This window comes from Lucilia cuprina, chromosome 4 (assembly GCF_022045245.1).
Source record: "Lucilia cuprina isolate Lc7/37 chromosome 4, ASM2204524v1, whole genome shotgun sequence".
Taxonomy (NCBI): Eukaryota; Metazoa; Arthropoda; class Insecta; order Diptera; family Calliphoridae; genus Lucilia; species Lucilia cuprina.
In genome coordinates this window covers 44,058,675-44,081,417 of record NC_060952.1, presented here as the reverse complement: position 1 = coordinate 44,081,417, position 22,743 = coordinate 44,058,675, and the positions used below count along the sequence as shown (strand labels likewise).

The 22,743-nt window shown below is 27.7% G+C and overlaps 1 protein-coding gene across 19 annotated transcripts in view; it reads left to right on the top strand.

Moving 5' to 3' along the window:
* The window catches only part of LOC111674587 (protein lap4), a 241,099-nt gene that overhangs the window by 209,878 nt on the left and 8,478 nt on the right, over nt 1–22,743 (top strand). For 14 of the 19 annotated variants that reach the window (XM_046949910.1, XM_046949898.1, XM_046949900.1 and 11 more), the window contains 3 exons: nt 10,294–10,989; nt 12,376–12,508; nt 14,660–14,845. In XM_046949910.1, the coding sequence (XP_046805866.1) occupies nt 10,294–10,989; nt 12,376–12,508; nt 14,660–14,845 (1,015 nt within the window). The remainder of the gene's footprint in view (nt 1–10,293; nt 10,990–12,375; nt 12,509–14,659; nt 14,846–22,743) is intronic. The other 5 variants (XM_046949911.1, XM_046949912.1, XM_046949899.1 and 2 more) reach the window with 3 other exon arrangements.

Sequence of the window (22,743 nt, the reverse complement as noted above, 5' to 3'; positions counted from 1 at the left end):
TACTTCTACTGAGTAAACAAATAAACTTAATAATTTGTTTATCGGCTCTGAGAGTAACTTGTTAATTTCCAACCAGATTTCTACCCCTTACGTCGTCAAAGTCAACAAATTATTTGCTATTATTAAATATGAATAACACAGGCCAACGAAATTAAGGTTTGTGAAATTTTTTGAAACCAATTTAACTGCTTTTAATGTATTTTAGTTGCTGAAGCCAGATCTGATATTTGTTTTTCTCTATCACCCACCATTTTCTTTAAAACAACAGCTACGAGTATTTTGCATATATTTCACGAACATTTTATATTACATTAAAAAATTGTTTACGTTAAATGGTTAAATTCGGATTTTTCGTTGTCAAAGTAGATACAAAAAATGAAAAATATACACGCCTGGTACCAAATTGACACCAACGTGTTTATGTGTATACATATGAGCTTACCACAATACGTGGTAATCTCATTATTGACAACAATCCAAAAGTTACGGATATGTGTCAACATTACATAGTGTTGTCGTACGTATATATATATACTTTGACAATGGATGTTATTGAAAAATTATTTCCGAAGTTTCGTTTAAATCGGTTGAAACAAAAAAATATTTCACTATGGTTTTAAGACCATTTTCCAATATTACATAGATTGACCTTTACAGTTTGCGTTTGACCTTTTTACTGTTTAACATTATTTAAAAAAAAATTTCATCGTTGTCCTGTGTAATTGAAAATTTATTGTATTAAGTATTAACCATTTACACAAGTTTATTTACACATATCTTTTGCTATTGAATTTTTTATTTGTAGTTTTAATTTAAATTTAAAATAATTAATTTAAGTATAATTTAAAAACCTATTAACATGCATACAAATTTTCTCATATGAAATTATTTTAGTAAATATTTATAAAAAGATCAAGTTAAAATTTTTTCTAATACTTATATATTAAGCTTTGTAAAATTTAAGTTGGAATTTTTTCTTGAGGCAGCTTCTTTTATTTGTTTAATTTTTTCATTGCTTTTATGAACATTTTTATATTTTCTTAATTTCATAATTAAAGTATGTAATATAATTCCGTTTTATTTTTATAAGTTTTGTTAATAATTTCCCTATTATAACTAAAGTGCCAAGAAAAAAAGAACAATAAGCATTTAATAAAAAACATTAAACAAACTACTACGTATTATAAAAATTAAATTACCTTTATAACTATAGAAAAAATAAGAAATAATAAAAAGAAGTAAACTTTATGCACTAGTTTAATATTGTAATGGAAAAAAGAAAAGTTATTATCGCGTACACTTGTATAATCAAAATACTAAACTTCCGGTTCTTAAATCTACTTCCATTTCCTCTCACACTAATTTAAACTAAGTGCAAACTCACACTTACAAAGCAACAAACACAAATAACAGCAAGAATAAAACGCCATTACTAAACAAATACTCTTTCTATTACATTTTTCTCTCGCACTCACTTTCTCTAGGTTTTTATGCAACAAAAGTAGTTTCTAAGTAAATTAAATGAAATTTATATTTATGAAAAAAAAGAAAATAATGTAAAATAAAAACTTAAATAATATAGTACATACACATGCATAATTGTTAAAAATAATAATATTTAATATAAAAAACAACCAAAAGAAAACTAAAGCAAAAACAAAATAAAAACAAAATATTTTTTTTATTTACTCTCTCAAGAACTGTAAAAACACTATTGTTAACAAAAACAAGAACAACAAAAGCAACATTGTTTTTGTTTTCATTTCCTGTTTCCTTCTTCGTGTGTAAATTTAAACTTGTTTCAATTTAGTTTTTCACTTAAAAACATAAATATTTGTTATGGTAAATTTACTATACTTTACTATAGTTTAGGTTTATTTTATATATGTAAAACTATTCAAAATAAATGAATAAAAACAATAATTATTTTTAAAATAAAGTTTCAAGAACAAAATAATGAAGGTTGTAGTTTTTGTATTTAAACAACATTTTGTAAAAGTTTTTTTTTGTTTTGCAAATTATATTTTTCTTAACTTATCACAGTCAATTGCAATTGTATTAAATGTTATTAAGTAACTTTATAATAAAATAATATTTAATAATATTTGTTGTTCTTCAAATTACAAATTTTAAATCAAACTATTTATTTATATGGGCAATTTCGTGTCGAGTGACCCAACTCAAATAATCGATTTAATCAGTATTCATTAGTACACGAAGGTTTGTACTACATATTGTATAGTAGGCTTGACAAAATTACCGGTCTTCAAATTCTTCAAAGGAATTTAGATAGCTCACAGATATTCTACCATCTGTATACACCATACATATATAACTATTTTGGTTTGAAATTCAAAATACAGCTAGACGATGTTGATACGAATATAAAAGTGGATAATGTTTAAAATTTCATAATAATTTTACGTTTTGGTTAAAAGATAATTGCTGGGATAGAATCCTGTTTTTTAACATAAGTTTGTTTTCGAGCAGTTCATATCAGAACTATCAAAAAGCTAAATAGTAATTTTACTTTAAACAAGTGTTCTATATTCGGCTGTGCCGAATATGTGTTAAAAAACAGTCAGTACTAAAAAGACTTCTTTTACTTCACCTTCTTCGGGCTCAACATGCTTAAATTCATGTTTCTAGATCTACCTTTTGAAAAACGAACAAGTACCCAAAAGTTCTCTTTTATGGGTCCTCACCTAATTCAGACTTCACATACCCAATTCAAAACCAAACAAGTAAGATTGTTATATTCGGCCATGCCGAATCTTATATACCCACCATCAAATCATTCATGTTTATGTAGAATTTTACTGATGTACTCACATTTTTGGGTCAGTAATAAGTCTTAAAGTCATTTTCAGAAGGGGACCTTGGTAAGGTCAATTATAAATCCATTTTCATTAAATTTATGAAAATGATTTTATTTCCTATAAAACTTTTTTATGTCGAATTTTATTGCTTTATATATATATATATATATATGTTATGAGCAGATATGAGCATAAATTTAAGTTCTTATTAAACATGTTTGCGATAAAGTTATTTTCTGAAGGGGGCATTATAATAGGGATAGGAGAAAACGTGAACCGATATTCTTACTTTCAATAAGGATCGATCCTTATAAAATTTGATAGGGAGATTTTGGCTCGCACTAAACTTGTGTATGTAGAATTTTGTAGTAATGAGCGTTGAATTCGTTGTCTAAAGGGCACCTTATTAGGGGGTTAGATAATAATGGACTCATCCTCATAAAATTTAAGAAAATGATTTTAGTTCCCATAAAACTTTTATATGTCGAATATTATTGTTATATATATGCTTCTTAAGGTAGATATGAGCATTAAAGTCGTTTTCTGAAAGGGACCTTATAGGTGGGATAGGGTCAATTATGGATAGGGTCAATTACCCTTATAAAATTCTACAAAGAGATTTATGAGACCATAAAACATGTTTGTGCCGAATTTCACCGCTATTGATGCTTCTTTTAGCCAGTTATGAGCGACAAAGTCATTTTCTGAAGGGGACTTTATATGGGGGGTAGGGTCAATTATGAACCGATCCTTATAAAATTCTACGAAAAGATTTATGTCCCAATAAAACATGTTTGTGCCGAATTACACCGCTATTGATGCTTCTGTTAGTCAGTTGTGAGCGATAAAGTCATTTTCTGAAGGGTACTTTGTATGGGGGGTAGGGTCAATTATGGACCGATCCTTATGAAATTCTATGAAAAGATTTATGTCCCTATAAAACATGTTTGTGTCGAATTTCACTGCTGTTGATGCTTCTCTTAGCCAGTTATTGGCGATAAAGTCATTTTCTGAAGGGGACTTTATGTGTGGGGTAGGGTCAATTATGGACCGATCCTTATAAAATTCTACGAAGAGATTTATGTCACCATAAAACATGTTTGTGCCGAATTACACCGCTATTGATGCTTCTGTTAGTCAGTTGTGAACGATAAAGTCATTTTCTGAAGGGTACTTTGTATGGGGGGTAGGGTCAATTATGGGCCGATCCTTATGAAATTCTATGAAAAGATTTATGTCCCCATAAAACATGTTTGTGCCGAATTACAGCGCTATTGATGCTTTTGTTAGTCAGTTATTGGCGATAATGTCGTTTTCTAAAGGGGGCCTTATATGGGGGCTAGGCGAAATCGTGGACCGATATTGCCCATTTTCAATGCCAAACAAACTGGATCAACTATAAGTATCTGTGCAAAATTTCAGCTCGCTAGCTACTTCCGTTTGGACTCTATCGTGTTTTCAACAGACAGACAGACGGACAGACGGACGGACATGGCTAGATCGTCTTAGAATCTAATAAGGACCCAGAATATATATACTTTTATGGGTCTTAGACGAATATTTCAATGTGTTACAAACGGAATGACAAAAACAATATACCCCCCATCTTTTTTGATGGTGGGTATAAAAAGTACCAAAAAGTTAATTTCATGTCTCTAGGTTTAATATTATAGAAAACTCAAAAAGTACATTTTACAGAACGAAAAAGTTATTTAATTTCATATTTCTAGGTTAATTTCATATTTCTAGGTTAAATATTAGAAAAATTTTTTAGAGGTTGTCTCGGATTTTTTATCATATCTCCATTATTTATAAACTGATTTTGTTGATTTTAAATAGCGATCTTCTCGAAATGTCTAAAAGAATTATTAAAGATTCGGATCTCGCCGATATCTGGGCTCCTCTAAAAACTGATTTCAAAAAACACACAGACGGACAGACAGACATAGCTTAATCAACTCCGCTATCTATAAGGATCCAGAATATATATACTTTATAGGGTCGGAAAATTATATTATAGAAATTAAAAACGGAATGACAAACTTATATATACCCTTTTTACTAAGGTAAAGGGTATAAAATAGTATTGGAATTCCATTGTTTGTATAATGGCTTTAGATTATTTTATAGGATGTCGATTGTTAAACTTTGAACTACAGAAGTATAGAAGGACATTTAAGCGATTGACATCAATGACATCAGCGCATTAAACAACTGATTTAAAATGCAAATTTTTAAGTAAATTAAGGATTGTATCCTATTAATTTATGTTCAAAGTTTTTGCTGAGAAAAATGTTTTTCTACATAATAAAAATTAAAAAAAAAAATATATTAAAAAACTAATTCCTTTTACTATTGCAAACAACTTTAAGTTTTATAAAGAAAAATGTAGTGTAGCAGTTTAAATAAAATTGACTGTGTGTTCCTTTTGTTTCATATTTAAGCCAACTAAAAGAGTTATTTGCAAAACAAAACGGTAAACAGTGAAATTGTATAAATTTGTACAAAATTTAAATTTCTTTCACCGTTTGTATTTTTATTTTTTATTTTTCTCTCATACTTTTTCATTCTGGTATTACCTTCAACTATGCCTGGCAGTTTCTGAAAAGTATTTACGAAATGAAACAAAAAGTAGAAAAAGAATTTTGTTTTAGTTAAAATAAAGTTTAAGTTCTGCCTGAGTGATTTATGTTTTCCAATTTTCACGTTATTTTATAAAGTTTTCCTTGTGCCAACGAAAAAAAAGGAAAGTAAAAAACAATAAGAAATTTGTTACTGTATTTATTACTTTTCTATAAAATAAACGCACCTAAGTACGAAATCTCTCTCTCTCTCTCTTTCATTCTCTTGCTCTCTTTAGCGATGTCCAACATAGTTGTCTGGCACTTCATGTTGTTTCACTTGTAAACTTTTGGAGTGAAATTTTCTTAGGTTTTTTGTAATTCAGAATTTTTTGTGTATGCGTATTTTTGTCGTCGTTTCCCAGTAAATAATTTTTTCAGACAGGCCTGATGTCGGAAATTTTCTAAAAATAATTCTTATACTTAATCAGAATTTTTAACGAATGTCCAAATTTCCCATTGAACAGTATTTATACCCTACACCACTATAGTGGGGGGATATTATGTGATTGTGCTGATGTTTGTAGCATCCAAAAATTTTGGCCTTACCTTAAAGTATACCAATCGGCTCAGAATTACTTTCTGATTTTTGCGCACGCTACAGGTCTCAATTTTCAATAAATTTTAATGAAATTTGGCACGTACTTTTTTTGGGCTCATACATTTTTCTGTACGTTTTCTGCAGCATTAAACGATTAGTAACGAAATAGTCTGCATATTGGAAGGAAGGAAAGGGATTTTCAGGAAATTTCGATTTTCGCAACGAATTCTGACTTAATTCAAATACTGTGGGTACTAGTTTGGCAAAAATTGTTTAGAGAGTTGTTACATTTACATAAAGTTAAACAAGTAAGAAATTATAGTCGGGCGAGGCCGACCATATAATACCCTAACTCTGTTACAAAAATAACATGTGATTTAGTTTTTATAATAAAGCATTTAAGTTGAATTGTACCTTGCCTCAGATATACTTAAGCCATTTATTGTTGCAAAAAATTTTGGACATTTGAGTCGAATTTTGAAGGGGACCTTTTATAGGGGCTAGGTCCAATGAGGTCCAATAATTATAAAGTTCATCGCTAAATCGACTCAGAAAATTATTCTGAACCGATTGGTATACTTTAAGGTGGAGCTATGACCAATATTATTGTGCGTTACAAACATCAGCACAAACCCCCAGCAAAGTGGTGTAGGGTATAATAAAAATGTTGTTATGAATAAGCCCTTAAAGACATAAGGTATTATGAATGCAGAGTTTTCCACAAGTCGAACTATAACAAAAAAATTTTTATAATTTATTCGTCCTTCACATTTTTTTTACAAACCTAATTTATTAGATGTACTCATTTGTGATTCCCATTGCATACGTCTAAACGTATTTCTGAATTTAAAATTTGTATGGAATCTATAGTCATATTAGGTACAAATTTATGAGAATAAGCAGTTTTATTCAGGTTTCTGCATTTAAGACCTGTTGATATGGTAGAATTATAGTTTTGGTATCAAAAGATTGACATCTAACCAAAATCCTTTCGACTTACATAATTAATTAAAATAAATAGAATAGCAACATACATGTTTGTATATGTGTATGTAGGTATATCCATGGATAGATGTATTCGATTAGGTATAGGCAAAGGCAAAACTCTTATTCTATCTGGCTTCATAAATAAATTACATAGGCCACCGATGAAAAAACTAATCCCACTGTTATTTCATTCCAATATGATATAAAAAATAAAAATCGATTAAAATTTTAATAAGTTATGGCACATTTCTTCCATCATTTAATGTCACAAAACATTTAAAAATGGAATAATCATAACCAGGGAAACCGAAAACATGCTCTAAAAAAAGTGTTTTAAGCGCTTTAAATATGCGGTAAAAAACTCAAAATATGCTCTTAAAATTTAAAATATATGCTCCAAAAATAAAATTTTTTATTATTTTTTAACATTTTCAGTCAAAAAGACTGAAATTGTAATGAAATAATAAATGTTTAATGTCATATTCTATATCCTACAACATTTTTTTATAAATGTTTCATCTCATAGTTTGAAGAACTAGTATAACAGAATTCCGTTTTACGTTCAGATAACCAATAAATAACATGAAACCATTTGGTCCCCAAAAAACATATTTCAAACGACAAAGTTTGACACATTTCTTCCAATTGTATTCAAAGCTTTTAAACTGACATTTTATTCGGTGTTGTCATAAATTCCAATAATTAGTTTTTTAAACTATAAAAATGGATTGGTCTCATGAAATCAAAATTAATCGGTTTTATGTCCGATTTAAAATATAATGCTTTATTGAATAAAAAACTATAACATACGAAAATTTTTTTTTCAAAATTGTAAAATAGGCTAAAAAAATTAAAAAAAAAAATAAAAAAATAGAATTTTATTTTTTTTAAATAAAGTTTTGAAAAGAAAATTAAAAATGTATAAAAAAGATAAAAAAAGCGAAAACATCAAAATATGCACTAAAAGAGTAAAATATACTCTAAAAACTCGAAAATATGCCTTAAATATGCTAAAAAGTCAAATCATGCAAAATTATGCTCTTATGGGTAAAATGTGCAAAAATATGCTGTAACAAATCGATGCCAAAATTCTCAAATTGGTCTGAAACATGCAAATATCTTATCCATGAGTCCATACGACGCACCACAAAAAACATGCATTTGCATATTTTGGTTTCCCTGATCATAACCAATAAAGTGTTAAGGTCAAACTCAACTTATGTAATATTGAAAATTAGCGAAATACTATTTTGTTTAAAACCGATTTAAATTAAACTTGAGAAAAATTTATAGCGAAGACCTGTTTTTACGATGAAATTAAACAAATCAAAATTAACCCTTAAACGTAAAAATATTTTAATAATTATATCAAATGTCCGTAATATATAAACAAAAGACTTGATACCATTTTGCAACTGGATGACAGGGGAAAAAAGATATCAGATTCGGTTATAGCAGCAAAAGTACATTAAAATCTGTTGAATTGATTTTCACAAACCTTCATTTCGTTGGCCTGTTGTTATACAAAAGATTTTTGCTTTCCATTACGAGACGATTTATGAAACGGATGTCACTTTATATCATTTCGTTTTCTTTGTTGTAATTTTTTAATATAATTATGTTTGTTTAATTAATTTCAAGTTTGAGACAGTAATACACGCATTAATATGTATTCCAAACACAATTAACCAGAGATGAAAAATTAAAATCCGAAGAATATTTGAAACGTTTGTATTGTGTAAATTTTCCAGGTCTGCATACAATATATCTCGTTAACATATGAGTATCTCGCAACTTTTAACAATTATTGTCGTCGTAACTGAATTTTAATAAATTTTCGTTTATTTATCATTAACAAATGAGCAACATATGGTTGTACTTTTACATATTTAATTGCTATTCAGTAATTGAAAATGTGGTTTGTTAAACAATTTAAGTATTTACGGACTATAATATTGCTCTTATAAAATAATTCATTTATTAAAGATGTTTTTTAAATTAACAAATCTAGTGCAAATGATTATTTTCAAATTTAATTTAAAAAATAACGTTACAATCTTCGATTAAAATAAACTCATATATTTTTTTTACCGAATTTGTTTAGTTTTTATCAAAACTCAAGCTGTCGTATTCTTTGACATTTATCAAAGGTTTATAATGCAAAATTTGTCCAAAAATGTTGAGGAATAAGACTCATAATCATTAAGATCTTGGTGTTAAGTTTATTAAATATTATAGTCTAATTTTATTTCAAGTGTTTTATTACACTGAAATTGTTTGGTAAATATCAGGCATGAGGGGTAATGACTACACAAAGTAGTTTATTACAGGGTCAATTACAATTACTTGTAATGTGTAATTGAGTAATAACCAATTACAAATACTTGTAATTGTAATTGAAGTTTTGCCAATTACAATTATTTGTATTTGCAATTTAAGTTTCCAATCAAAATTACTTGTAATTGTCATTAAGATATTACTAATTTAAAATTACATATAATTATAAGGAACAAAATTTACAATTACAAGTAATTGTAATTGGAAATTCTTCAGTTACAATTACAAGTAATTATAATTGGCAAAACTTCAATTACCATTACAAGTAATTGTAATTGGTAAAGCTTCAATTACAATTACATCAAATGTAATTGTAATTGTGAATGCAGTCATTACCCCCAACCCTGGTAAATATTTATTTTACTATATGTATGTCTAATTTAATGTGGGAATTGGTTGTGATTTACTCATAAACATCTGTCTTGTTAGAAACCATTTTATTAAAATCTGATTAAATTTCTTAAAAATTGCAATTTAAATTAACAACTAATATGCTTTTCTATAAAAGAATTTGAATGTGAATGTTTATGTAAAACCAATACAAAATACATATAATAGTAATAATTGTAAGGAATGCTACTTTTTATATTATACATACATACATATCTTTTTGTAAACGTCAACAATATATTCCGCACATTATAATGGATCTGATTAATTGTGACTAATTCAACCTTCATCATCACCATGCACCACCGATATATAAAGTAACGAAAATAATCAGACATCAAATGTTTCTAACTCCACCTAAAACAAAGATCCTCAAAATTCTTAGACTCTGAATAATTAAATTTTATTATTTTATGATTTTTTATTTCTTTATTATTTCTTAAATCAAAAACAATAAACAACAATTCAATGCAACATTTATAAATGACAACAACTTCGTTGTTGCTGCAATAACAAATAAATTAAATGTTTTGTACGCACAACTCTATATCATCTAAATTAAATTTAATGCACATTTACAACACTGGCACCTAAAAAGCAGTAAAGTTATAAATCCGACTAAGAACTTAAAGCCAATAGCAACAACAAGCACTGCTACTACCAGTAAGGGTTCTAAATTAAAAGATATCAAAGTGAGGGATGAACCTAAGGAAAATTTAAAAGTAGAATCGTCGATAACGAGTAAGACAACTAAAAAGGTAATAGTAACACCAAAAACAACAATAACAACAACTACCAAGTCAACAGCAATACCAACAACAACATCTGCAATAGCTACTATTAAAGATGAAAAGGAATCTAAAAAAACTCTTCGTATTAAGCCCCAAGTTACACAGGTGCCATCAGAAACAACAACAACATCGTCAACACTAGCAATAGAACAAACAAAGAAACCTTCTTTGTTACCAAAACCAAAGGTTAAAGTTGTAATACCACCAGCTCTATTACAAAAGCAACAGCAGCAGCAACAACAACCACAACAACTGGAGCATTCTTATCAACAGGAGCAACAATTCGAACAAGATGTAGACGTTATAGACGAGCAAGAGCTCCAACACAATGTTGATGAAGAACATGAACCGGAAGTTGCTGTTTCACCCACTAGTCGTATACCAGTGCGTACAGCAAATGCTGAAAAACGCGCCTTATTGGCAGGCATCACATATTCCTCCGAAGAGACGAACCCTTTTCCCTCATCTACCTCTAATTTGAAAAAAAGCAAAGCTATGATAAAGTAAGTTCAGCATGTGTACTAGTAAACAGGAAAAAAGAAACCCTTTCATTATATATGATGTTTAATCAAGTCCACCCTTCCTCTTCCCAAAGTTGTACCATCACAACACCCACTCCCAAAATTATACTGAAATTGAAAACACCAAACTTTATGAAAAGTGGTTGAACGACGTAATTGTTTCTGTAACACTCCCATACGCCTCATGCAACAACATTCGTTAGAGAAAAAAATATTCTAGACAGTTTATATAGTATAAAATAATATTATATTTAAACTGAAAATTTACATTCGATGAAGGTAGAATTTCACTGTGGTATGGAATTTAAACCTAATTTAAAACTTGTAGTTTTTTTTAGCAAATTACTCAAAATTTGGCTATTTTGAATACTACAATATAGAATCTCGTTCTAATCTCAGGTTGTTATCATGTCAATTTTAAATTTGAAAGGCTAAACACATTTAAATTTAGTATATGGAACGGGTTTCAAACATGAAATTGATATTTTTACGAATTGCTAAAAAAAATATTAAGAAACTTGCGAATTAGGCTTAACCATACACTGTGATATCTTGCCATTTTAATAAAACTCGTAGAAATACAGACTAATCCCACAGATACTCTCGTTCGTATAATTTCTAATCTAAGGGTAAGCATATTCCTTTTTTTTAATATCAAATACTTCTAAAATATATGTATATGTGTGTGCTATGTGTAAGCGTAGTTGAATCTTGTGAACCGTATACCAATGCAGAGGCAATTACAGATGATACGTACTACGTAGGTGGGTAGTAGTAGCTACAAATGTTGTATCCCTAACTATATTCGTACATGTAAGAAATACATAGATGTCTTGTGAAAAATTTAAGCTTATTTTATACTAAAATTGCTATAAAAAATTTGTAGCAATTTGCTTATAAAGTCAATATAAATGTTTCTACCAAACTGTAAGATTGGCACGCAAATCTCTATGTAAATTTGTTGATGTACTTTTTTGTAATTATGCGGTTTATAAGTTTAGTTTTCAGTTCGTTCTTTTTTCAACTTTTGTTTCTCTTTCACTCACACCAACTACACGACACTTTGATTTCCTGTACAAATTTAAGTTAAAAATGTTCCTTAAAGGTGTTAGTTAAGTAAATTAAAAATTTTGTATGTACGAGTATTTTGTTGTATGCCACACTTAGTATTCGTTTATAATTTTTTTTGTAAATATATAATTTTTTTCTACAATTACAGTAATTATACAAATTTATAATAAAAAACTTAAATTAATGGTTTTGGTAAAATTTTGTTTTCATTTGAAATAGTTTTCTTTATATATACAATTCAACTAAATACATATGTATATTAACACCCTATATTTTATGTTTTATTTAATAATATAGTGCTGAGAAACGTGCTTCATGGCGTGCTGCCCGTTTGCGTTCTTTGGAAAAAGGTGCTGTTGAGGCCCAAACTGTCATACAAAATATGACCAAAATAGCCGATGATCTCTTGACTGAGACTCTGCCCACTGAGGTTAGTATGACTTTTCTGTTTCGTTAATTTGAAAATGCTTAGAAATAATATAATATTTATCATAACAAGTTCATAGTTGTCCCCTGAGTACTTCTTCTTTGTGTGTATTTACTAACCGTCTGTTTTGTCTCTTTTATTGTGTCCCTCCCCATTAAAGCATTTTTCAACTTATAGTTCTCCGTGTCTGTGTGTCTAATATATTTTTTTTAATTTAGTTTATATTTTTTAACATTTTTATTCAATAATCGTATTTTTAATCAAATCTACTAAAATCAAACAGAAAAACAATAATATAATTTATTATTTGTGCTATATAATGCTTAATGCTACTAACCAACTACCAACTTTTTTGTCATTTCTGTAACTTTATATTTTTTGATTGTTCCATATTTTCCTCCATATTAAATCAAATTCTTAAGGGAAAAGTTTATTGTTTTTGATTTAATTTTCATTTAGTTTTTACGTTGACATGTGAGCAGAGCTTTAAACGGATTTTTTATTTGTCTGATAACACAGTTTAACAGACTTTTTAACCTAGGGCCAGAATATTCTGTTCTATATCAAAAAGATGAATAAAATCCAATATGACTTGAGAATTTGACTATAAGATTCGATTAATTCCAAAAATTCTACAAAATTTCCATAAAAATTAAAGTTTTGAATAAACGAATATTGGAACCGAGCACTAAAGAATTATTTTATTGATATTGATAAATTCCCAGCAAAAACGTTCATTACCATGTAGGGGTTAAAATGCTAAAGATCATTTACAAAATAAGATTTTAAGTCATTATTTTAACGTAGTGATGTTATTGTTACAAAAAAACCATAATTGTAAACCATGTAAAAAAAACGTATTAATCATCCATGTATATCTTCACGGAGAAGTTTTCGTATAATCCATTATTAGAAACACGTTGCTAGACTTGTTCTGTGTAATCAGGACGGTAAGTTGTAGTAATTGAAAAATATCTTAATATGATAGTGGTTACAATCGCAAGTTATTACTAACTTTTGTGCTGGGTTACTTTAGCTTTCAAATTATATTAGAGCTAGTTCATAAACAATAATAACACAAACCAATAAATGTTTAACTTCGAGACCGAAATACTTTTCTAAAGGATTGATAAGTTTTTAATCCATAATATGGATCAGGCTACATAAATTAAGCTCAGCTCAATTCTTAGGAAAATATATATTTTTCTCTGGTTTCAACTTTTTAAATTTGTTTGGACTATTTAACTTACACGATATTTTCTTTTTAATTATAATTGATATATGATGGACGTAAAAGAGTTTTTAAATTTTTTTATGAAATTTCTTTTCTTGATTTGATGTATATATGTCCATCCTCCTTTCAAACTAACTAACTAATTAAACAATAAATTCATTTACAGCTCTGTACATGACCAATCACTTTATTTTTTTTTTAATGTCATTTATTAGTTCGAATTGTGGTTGAACTAAATATTAAAGGAAATTAATACATTTATTGATTGACTTTTATAAAAAACGAATAATAAAATGTCAAATGGTAGATTTTTATTAAAAGGAAAAACGATATGAGAAGTTTCGAAAATCAAATGTTACTAAGAGCTCTTTTACAATACATCGAAATACAGATTAGTTTAATACATTTTTTTTTTCTTTGAATATGGAAAATTTTGAGAGTATTGGAATTTAGCAGTTAATGATTTATAACATTTGATTTTCAATATTTAATTTCTCACATTTCTCTGTTAGATATTTGTTTAGATTATAAAAATAGAACAATTTGTAATTAAATAATGAACAAAAATTGACACGATGTCAGAAAAGGTCTTTTTATATAAAAAAAACATGTATATTGATATATATTACTTGTTTTCTTATTTTTCCTCATAAAATAACTTTTACATTAATTAATGAAAGTTGTGCAGTATACGAAAATTTAATTTTAATATGCAAATTTATGTTTATGTTAATTTTCGTATGAATTAGCAGGCTGTTTTGTTTCATCACTTTATAGGTTCAAATATTCGTTAAGATTAATCATTATACGACTTGTGTTAAGATTCTATTAAGTTTTTCTATCGTTTTTTAAGCATAAAACGCAAAATGTTTTGTAATATTTTCAATTAATTTATATTTTATGTATTTTACTTTATAAAGCAGGCAAAAAAGATTGTTTTTCCAAAAATTGCTATTAAGTCTAGTGATGGTCCGGTCATAATACGTGAACGAGAAAAAATACTTGATGAAAAAATTGTACGACGTACCGAAGAGGTGCCGTGTCCCATAACAGGACGACCTCAATTGCGTACGGTCGAGTACATAGAAAAGATCATCGAAACTGAGGTTAGATTATAAAGAATCAAAAAAAAAAAAACAAAACACGTAATTGGTTTTTTAATTTCAAAATTTAAATATTCTGCATTGTTTTTTCACCTAAGCTTAATGTTTTTCGTATACTTTTGTTAATAAGAGCACCCTTTCTTTTTTGGTTCTTAAGTTTTTTTATGCAAGCAAATTGTTGGTAAATAGTCGCTCTTCAAATTTATTTTGTTGTTATTTATTGTAATTTTTTATTTTAAATTTCTTTTTGTAGTGTTGTTATTTTTCATTATTAAGTACTCTTCTTTGTATAATTTTTTTGTAATAAATGGCAAATTCTTGAAGACAAGTTTACTTTGTTCATAAATTATTTATAAAATAAAAAGGGCAAATTTTTGAAAATGGTTTTTATTATTTTCTTAATTTCAGTAGAAAGACATTGATTTGTATTTTTTGTGACCTTTATCTTAATAAATTGAGGCTGTAAATGATGTTGAAAAGTATTGTTGTGTTTAATAAAAAGGTTTCATTTGTTTTTACCTTTAAATGCACAACTTTAATTTATCCTTTTTTATGCGCACTTTGTTCTTGTTATTCTTCTTTGTAGTAGTAGTTATATTGTTGTAGTAGTAAACACAATGATAATTATCACCATCTTAAAGTGAACAAACAATTTACCACCAATACCATCATCATCATCATATAAAAGTACTTAAAGTATTCATATGTAACGTACTGTATAAATACAAACATATTTATGTTTATACTCGTTAACTGTTCAATCTTATTTTACACTCACTCTTTCGCACTACCGCTACCACTCCCACTTATATACACCCACAACACCGCCATTGCAATCACCAAACATCACAAACAAGTGCACACAAAGTTAATTTATCATTCGAAGTGAGTATTGTAAAAGTACTTTAACACGTCCATACGAACGTTTAAAACACACACTACATACACATTTGGTTATTCAATTATGGGTAAAAGCAATAACATTTAAAATACATATTTAAACTGCTATAAAATTGCAATAAAAACATTTAAGTCTTTATTGTTGATATGATGTAGGTTAATTTTGGGAAGTAATTATATCGACAATTGAGAATTATTTGGCAACGACATTAAATATATTTTTTAAAATGGTTAATAGAATGCTATACCGGCTCTTAAATTTTAATATGTATTTATTTTTTAAGAGAAAGTAATGAACAGAATATGTTTTCTTTTGTTTCTATTCAAAAAAAAATATATATTTGTCTTAATTATCTCGTTGTTTAAATACTTTTTTAAATTTGAAACAACTAAATTTTTTATTTTAGTTTTACATATTTATATATTCTTATGTAATTTAATTCAATTATTAAATTGATTAATAAGTTAGTAAGAAATATATTTTATTTTTATTTAATATTAATTTTATACAATTAATGAATTAATCAATTTTAAATTTTGTCTCAATTATTGATATTAATTGTTCTCATTGATTCTTAATTTGGAAAAAAAATTAGTTAATCTGACGCACACGTACTCTTGCGAACAACTTTGCTTTCTGAATTTAATTTTATTGTTATATTGTTTTTGTGCTGGCAAAGTATGATGGAATTGTGCTGCTGAACAGTGCTGAAATAATTCTCTACTACAGAATCTATAGTCTCTAAAATTAAATTTTACATGTATAAAGAGAAAGTATCGAAAGTATCGAATTTGCACCTTATATAATGTAGGATACCTGAGGTATGATACATTTAAAAAAAATCTTATTTTTTATAACGATCAATTATCTTTTATAGCATTTGAAGGTTAAATTTTCAAAATTTTTAGAAATCTTACTCAAATTTATTGATAACAGCGAGCCACTTATTTCCCGACTTTCTTCATTTATGTGTCCAAAGTTATGTGTAGTTTAATTTAAAAAAAAAAAAATATTTTTTTTCAGGAAAAAAAGTATTTTTTTTTTTATTTTAAGTTACCTAAAAAATTTATAAAAGTTTACACTTTTCTAAAAAAAGTAAAGTTATGTAAATTATTTCAAACAAAAAACATTTCTAATATTAAGATATCAAGTTTCAGCGCTAGTGGGCGTTAAAGTCATTTTGTGAAAGGGACCATATATTAGGGGTAGGGTCAATTATGAACTGATCCTCAATTTATTTTTAAATTTGTTTTCTTGTTCAGGTCTATAAGTAGCAAACCGTTAAAAATTAAAAAAACAATCAACTACAAAAAGTGTACCTAAGAGCTCAATAAACAAATTCCTGGAACATATGAACTTCCTAGGAATGATAAGTAAGTCGCAAAAGTGTAAAGTTTCCTGATTTTTTTAATTTCATTTGGTTTTTCTTAACTTGAACATTGTGTTTATAGTGTTGATAGAGCTGGATATGCAAACCGCACTCTTTTAAGTTGTGGACGCAAATAGTCGTCCGAATCTGATTTTGTTTTGGAACTTATGAGGTCCACAAGCACGTTGCTTCCAGACTTCTTTACATACTTTATTAACATCATACAGGGTAATCGATGCATATTAATGTACTGAACACGAGAAAAATTAAATATATTTTGAAAGGTCCTCACTCAGTTCCATACCAGCGATTGAAAATCTTGACCTCAGCATAATTTTTGAAAAATAAAACATTTTCAATTTTTTTAAAATGGGTCTCGAAAATTCCGTAATTTTGAGCTGATTATGGGAAAACTAATTTAAAAAATGTATGGAATATTTTTAGTCCACAAAATGATTTTTAGTGGGTTGGAGAGGCATTTTGTTTTCGCTTTTAATCGAAATGGGTGTCATACAGAAAAATATTCCAAAAATTGTTTGGCATTTGACATTAGTCAATTTTAGAATTTTTTGAAATATGTATGCCCTTATAATACAATAAAAGTCGTTTTCCAAACAGGAAATACACTAACAACAATTTTAATTATTTTTCTCGTAGCAAGCTTAAAATTGCGGAATTTTCGACACCCAATTCGAAAAAATTAAAAAAAATGTTTGAACATACTGTAATGATTTTTGATCGTAGGTAGGGAACTGAGAACCTTTTCAAAAAAATAGATTTTTATTTTTCCTGTGTTTAGTATGTTGAAACGCGTCGTTTTAGAGGTATTTCTCCTAAAAAGTGGTCCACGGGACACCCTAATGTTGAAGTAAAGAAAAACCAAATGAAATTATAACATTTTCAGGAAACTTTTCACTTTTGCGACTTACCTATCATTCCTAGGAAGTTCTTGTGTTTTAGAAAGTTGTTTATTGAAATCTTAGGTAAATTATTGTAGTTGATTGTTCCTTTAATGTTGAACGGTTAGCTACTTAAAGGCCTGAACAAGGAAAAAAATATACTTTTTTCGATTATAATCATGAAGATAACGTCATTTCTATTTCATATATTCGCAATTTTTGTTGTTTGTGATAAGAGCAACAAGATTCCCCCAGAGAGTAAATATAAATTTCGAACGGTTTGCATGATATTAGCTTGAGAAAATGGTGACTTTTTACAAAAATGACACCGAGGCTCCAAATCTTTAGGGCCCTATAACTAAAAAAGTGCATGGCTTTGGGCAAAACTGCAAGACACGGGTCTTCTTATTTTTGGTCTTTTATAATATAATAGTGTCCGTATACGATTATTTATAAAAAATTACATACTGGACTAATTAATAAAATAAGACCCACCCAAACAAAATCAATATATGTTGAGCACCTCTGTACATAGATATACTTTCCGCTATATCTGAATAAATATGTTTTTTTATTGCAACAACGTAGCAACACAATCATCGTAGTTGTTTTTACATTTAGTCGATGGATGTTGCTGCTGATAAAGCTATGTTATTGCTGTTTATTTAATTTCTACGTGTAGTTTTTACAATATTTAAAGAAAAAAGTACTTTAGTTTTAGTTTATTTGTTTTTCTATAAACAAATAAATAAGAACAAATAAACAAACACAACATTGTACAAATATTTATTTGGAGATTTTTCAGGATTTCAATTGTCTAGACTGGAGTAAAATACTCATTCATTCATTTATTTATTTATTCGTTTCGTTTTGTTATATTGTATTCACATTATTTAGTTAAATTATATTTCTTTGTTTTACAGATTTTCATTGTTATTTTATTTAATTGTTTAAGGTCTTTTTTACGTTTCTTAGTTGACAAATATTGACAAAACATTTAATTTACTTGTTTAAGCCAATTGTACTAAAGAAGAAATATTTATTCTTTTGTTTTGCAATATTCTTATGTTTATTATTTATTTACCTTTACGAAGTACTTATGTTTTAATAACCATTTGTGTTCAGTGGACAGTTTCCAAAAAAAAATTGTAATTGCGTCAAATGTAACATCTACTTTTATGGTTTTCTTACAATTATAACTTGCGTAAACATAATTTTATTTAAAATATTGTTGTTTTCTTTCTAAAGATGGATATAAATCTGCAATTTTTAAACTGAGAGGAAATACTGTAGACGTTTGTCCAAAAGTATCCAAAGTGAAAAAGGTTTGGATACTTTTCAAACATCGTCTACAATATATCCCCTCAGTTTAAAAATTACTTATTTATAACCTATTTTAAAGTTAATCCACTATATCCGGAAGTGATAAGCTGGAAGAAAACTAAACTAAGCAACTTAGTAGCATAACTTAGCAAACAATCTTTACTTCGTATTATACTATATAAGCACAATGTCATCTCTAATTTAAAAAACTCTCATTTACAAAATCATTTTGTTGGAAAAATAATTTTAAAATACCTTGTTGCTTTTGTTGCTGGTGTTGTCAATGGCGTAACATGTTGTTCGTTTTTTTTTTATGTATTTTTCTAAAACCTCAAAAGTTGTTTTTAAAATTGTTTTGTCATTCTATTTGCCATTTATACGCATTATAATGTGTTGTATCGTCAACTTGTCTATGTTGTTTGCTGTTGTTGCTATTTTAGTTTTTGTTGTTTTTGTGGTGAAAATGCATTGAAAGAAAACAAATTGAAGCAGAAGAATGTCAACATCACAATAGTTTATTTGTGTGTTGCAAGTGCAGGCAGTGTGTGTTGTTGTTCTTGTATTGTGTTGCAACAAATTATACAGTATTTGTTAAACAGCCACCACGGAAGGATTTAAAAAACAACAACAATGAAAACACTACAGAAGCAAAAGCAACCACTATATATGTATTTAATACGATTTTTTGTTTGCTTCTTCTTTTTAATATAACGTACTTGTGTTGCTTCCGGTCTCAAATAATTTTGTTGCTGTTGTCTCGGGTTTCAATAGAAAAAAACTCTTACATACACTTACACATAGTATAAAAATGAGCAAGAAGGAGAAAAAATGTTGCTGAAGATTTTGTTGTTTTCAATGGTTGTTAAAGCGACAAGTTTGTAGCCTCAGGACCGTGAGACTTGTCTTTAGATTTTATGTTTTTTCTTCTTAAATTTCTTCTCTTTTTTCTATATAATTTTTATACAAATATACATACATACATACATATGTATATAACAGCTAACAAACTTGTACAAGTTAGGGGTCTTTAAACATTGCAATGAAAAAAAAACTACAAAAACAATTTTAGCCATGTTTTTGTTTTGTCTTTATTTTATTCTTTCTAAGCATTTTTTTACATGTTGGCTAAGAACATCGACAATGAGGAAAAAGTAAAATAAAATCAAAACTAAACTTAAATGAAAAAATAGAAAAAAAAGAAAAATGTTTTATGGGACCTTAAAAAGTTTAAGAACTTTTTCTTTCATTCATTTAATGTGAGTTGTTAGAAGTCTGTCAAATTGTGTGTCAGTGTACGAGGTGAGATTCAAAAGTCTTGTTTCAGCAGTTTTTTAAATTGACAAAACTTTGACTGCTTACAAAATTGTCTACTGCCCAGGTCAATGTTGATTGTAGCGTTTCCTAATTTAAGTCTTAAGTCGCGAAGTTGTTATGATAATGCATATGGCATATTGTTAAAAATTCGTTCATAATTTGAGTTAGGCGATTAATGTCTGACACTATAAGAAATTTAACAAACTGACCTCGTATATGGACCTCTTTATTGTGTGTCTAATAGTGGTCGTTGTTGCATTTAACTAAGGTAATGTGTGTGTGTCTTTTTATTTGGGAACATAAGTACGTAACAAACATAAAACATAGTTGTTGTCTTTATTGACCCACATTCATTACTTTGTCTTTAGTTTTAGTTACGGGCATAATGTGTCTTTGAGACTTTAGAAGCTCAAAGACAAACACATACATTATCGTAAATAATGTCATTTGTAGTACTATGTACAACTATTTTACCTTAATATTTATATATACGTGTGTGAAATCATACAGTTTATAGTTAAACACACAAGATCCTTTTGTTCATATTAGTGTGTATTTAAGTGGCCTTACCGGAACTTTTTTCATTTGTCCTCTTTTAAAAAGAATTTACGAAAAATTATATGATAAATGATAAGATATTAAATCAAATATGTTTAATTTTTGGCAAATTATTACAATTTACACCTTTTAGTTTAATAGTTCATCATTAAATGAAAATAGTTCACAAAACATGTTTAATGTGAGTTGTAAATATGTTAACAAAGTTCTGTTGGACTTTTAAGTGAAAAAATTATTTTTGTTTCTTTGAATTTTAATGCATATAAAACTAGGCAATTTCCAGCATATAATACTAGGCAATATACAATTATTAGGACCATATACATACATATATCGCAAGTTTTACAGTTCAAAATGTTCAAAATACCTGAATTTTGGATTATGATAATCTTGTATTAAATTAACGATATATAAATTTAGGTATTTGTGTTTTTTTACAAAACCCGACTTTTGAAGAAACCGGGTTTTCTATTAACCGAAAATTGATCATTCCTAGAAAACCGCTTTGTCGGTTAACTGAGAATAAAACAATTTTTTTGAAAAGGGCTTCAGTTCCCTATAAGCAATTGAAAATCTTGATCTTAAAATATGTAAAAAAAATATTGTCTTCAATCTTTTCGATTATTTTAAAAATTTCGCAATTTCGAATTAAATGCAGGAAAAAATAATTTAAATTTAAGTTAGAGCAGATCCCAGCAAAATCTTTACTTACCCGATAAGTAGGCAAGTAATATTGGAAAAAAATGTAAGTAGTTACTTTTTGGATGAATAACTACTTATTTTTGTTTGACGATGACCAAAAAATAACAATTTTTCTGGATTAAAAACTAGTTTTACAGTTTTCAATGCCCCATTAAAAAGTAATTTTGTCATTCTATCTGGAACGGTTTTCACACAAATGTAAATATCAATATTTCTTGAAAGAATTTCCAAAATCGACGACGGTTAGGAATAATAACTAATTCCTTATTGGACATACGCTATAGACAATTTACCACAAATTCTATTCAAAACAATTAATTTATGTTTTTGATAACGACAACTCATTACCAAGTAATGTACGAAATAACTACATTACACAATACTCATTACCAAAATTTGAAAATATTTTACTGGGTTCTGTCCGCTAAACGTGTATTATAAACTCCAAAATAAAAAAAACCCAAATTCTTTTCTGTATAAGCTAAAAATTGTGATAATTTTAACACTTATTTAAAAAAAGTAAAATAATATGAATCTTTAATCCACTTGAAAGTAATTTTTCGCGTAATCAGCTCAAAATTTTTGAATCTTTTTTAACAAATTATATTAGTTTGCCATTTCGTGTGAAAAAAACAGGCATCCGGAGCCCAACAAAGTATATATTTTAGATCTTTGTAAAATTATGAGGCAATTTAGCTTCATTTGTCTGTCAACCTAAAACACGATCACAATAAAACTAAGCGAAATAAATCAATATTATCCTAAGCAATTAAAACTCTTCGAAATCGGTTCACAACGTAAAAAGTTTAGACTACCTCAAAAAATATACTGAAGT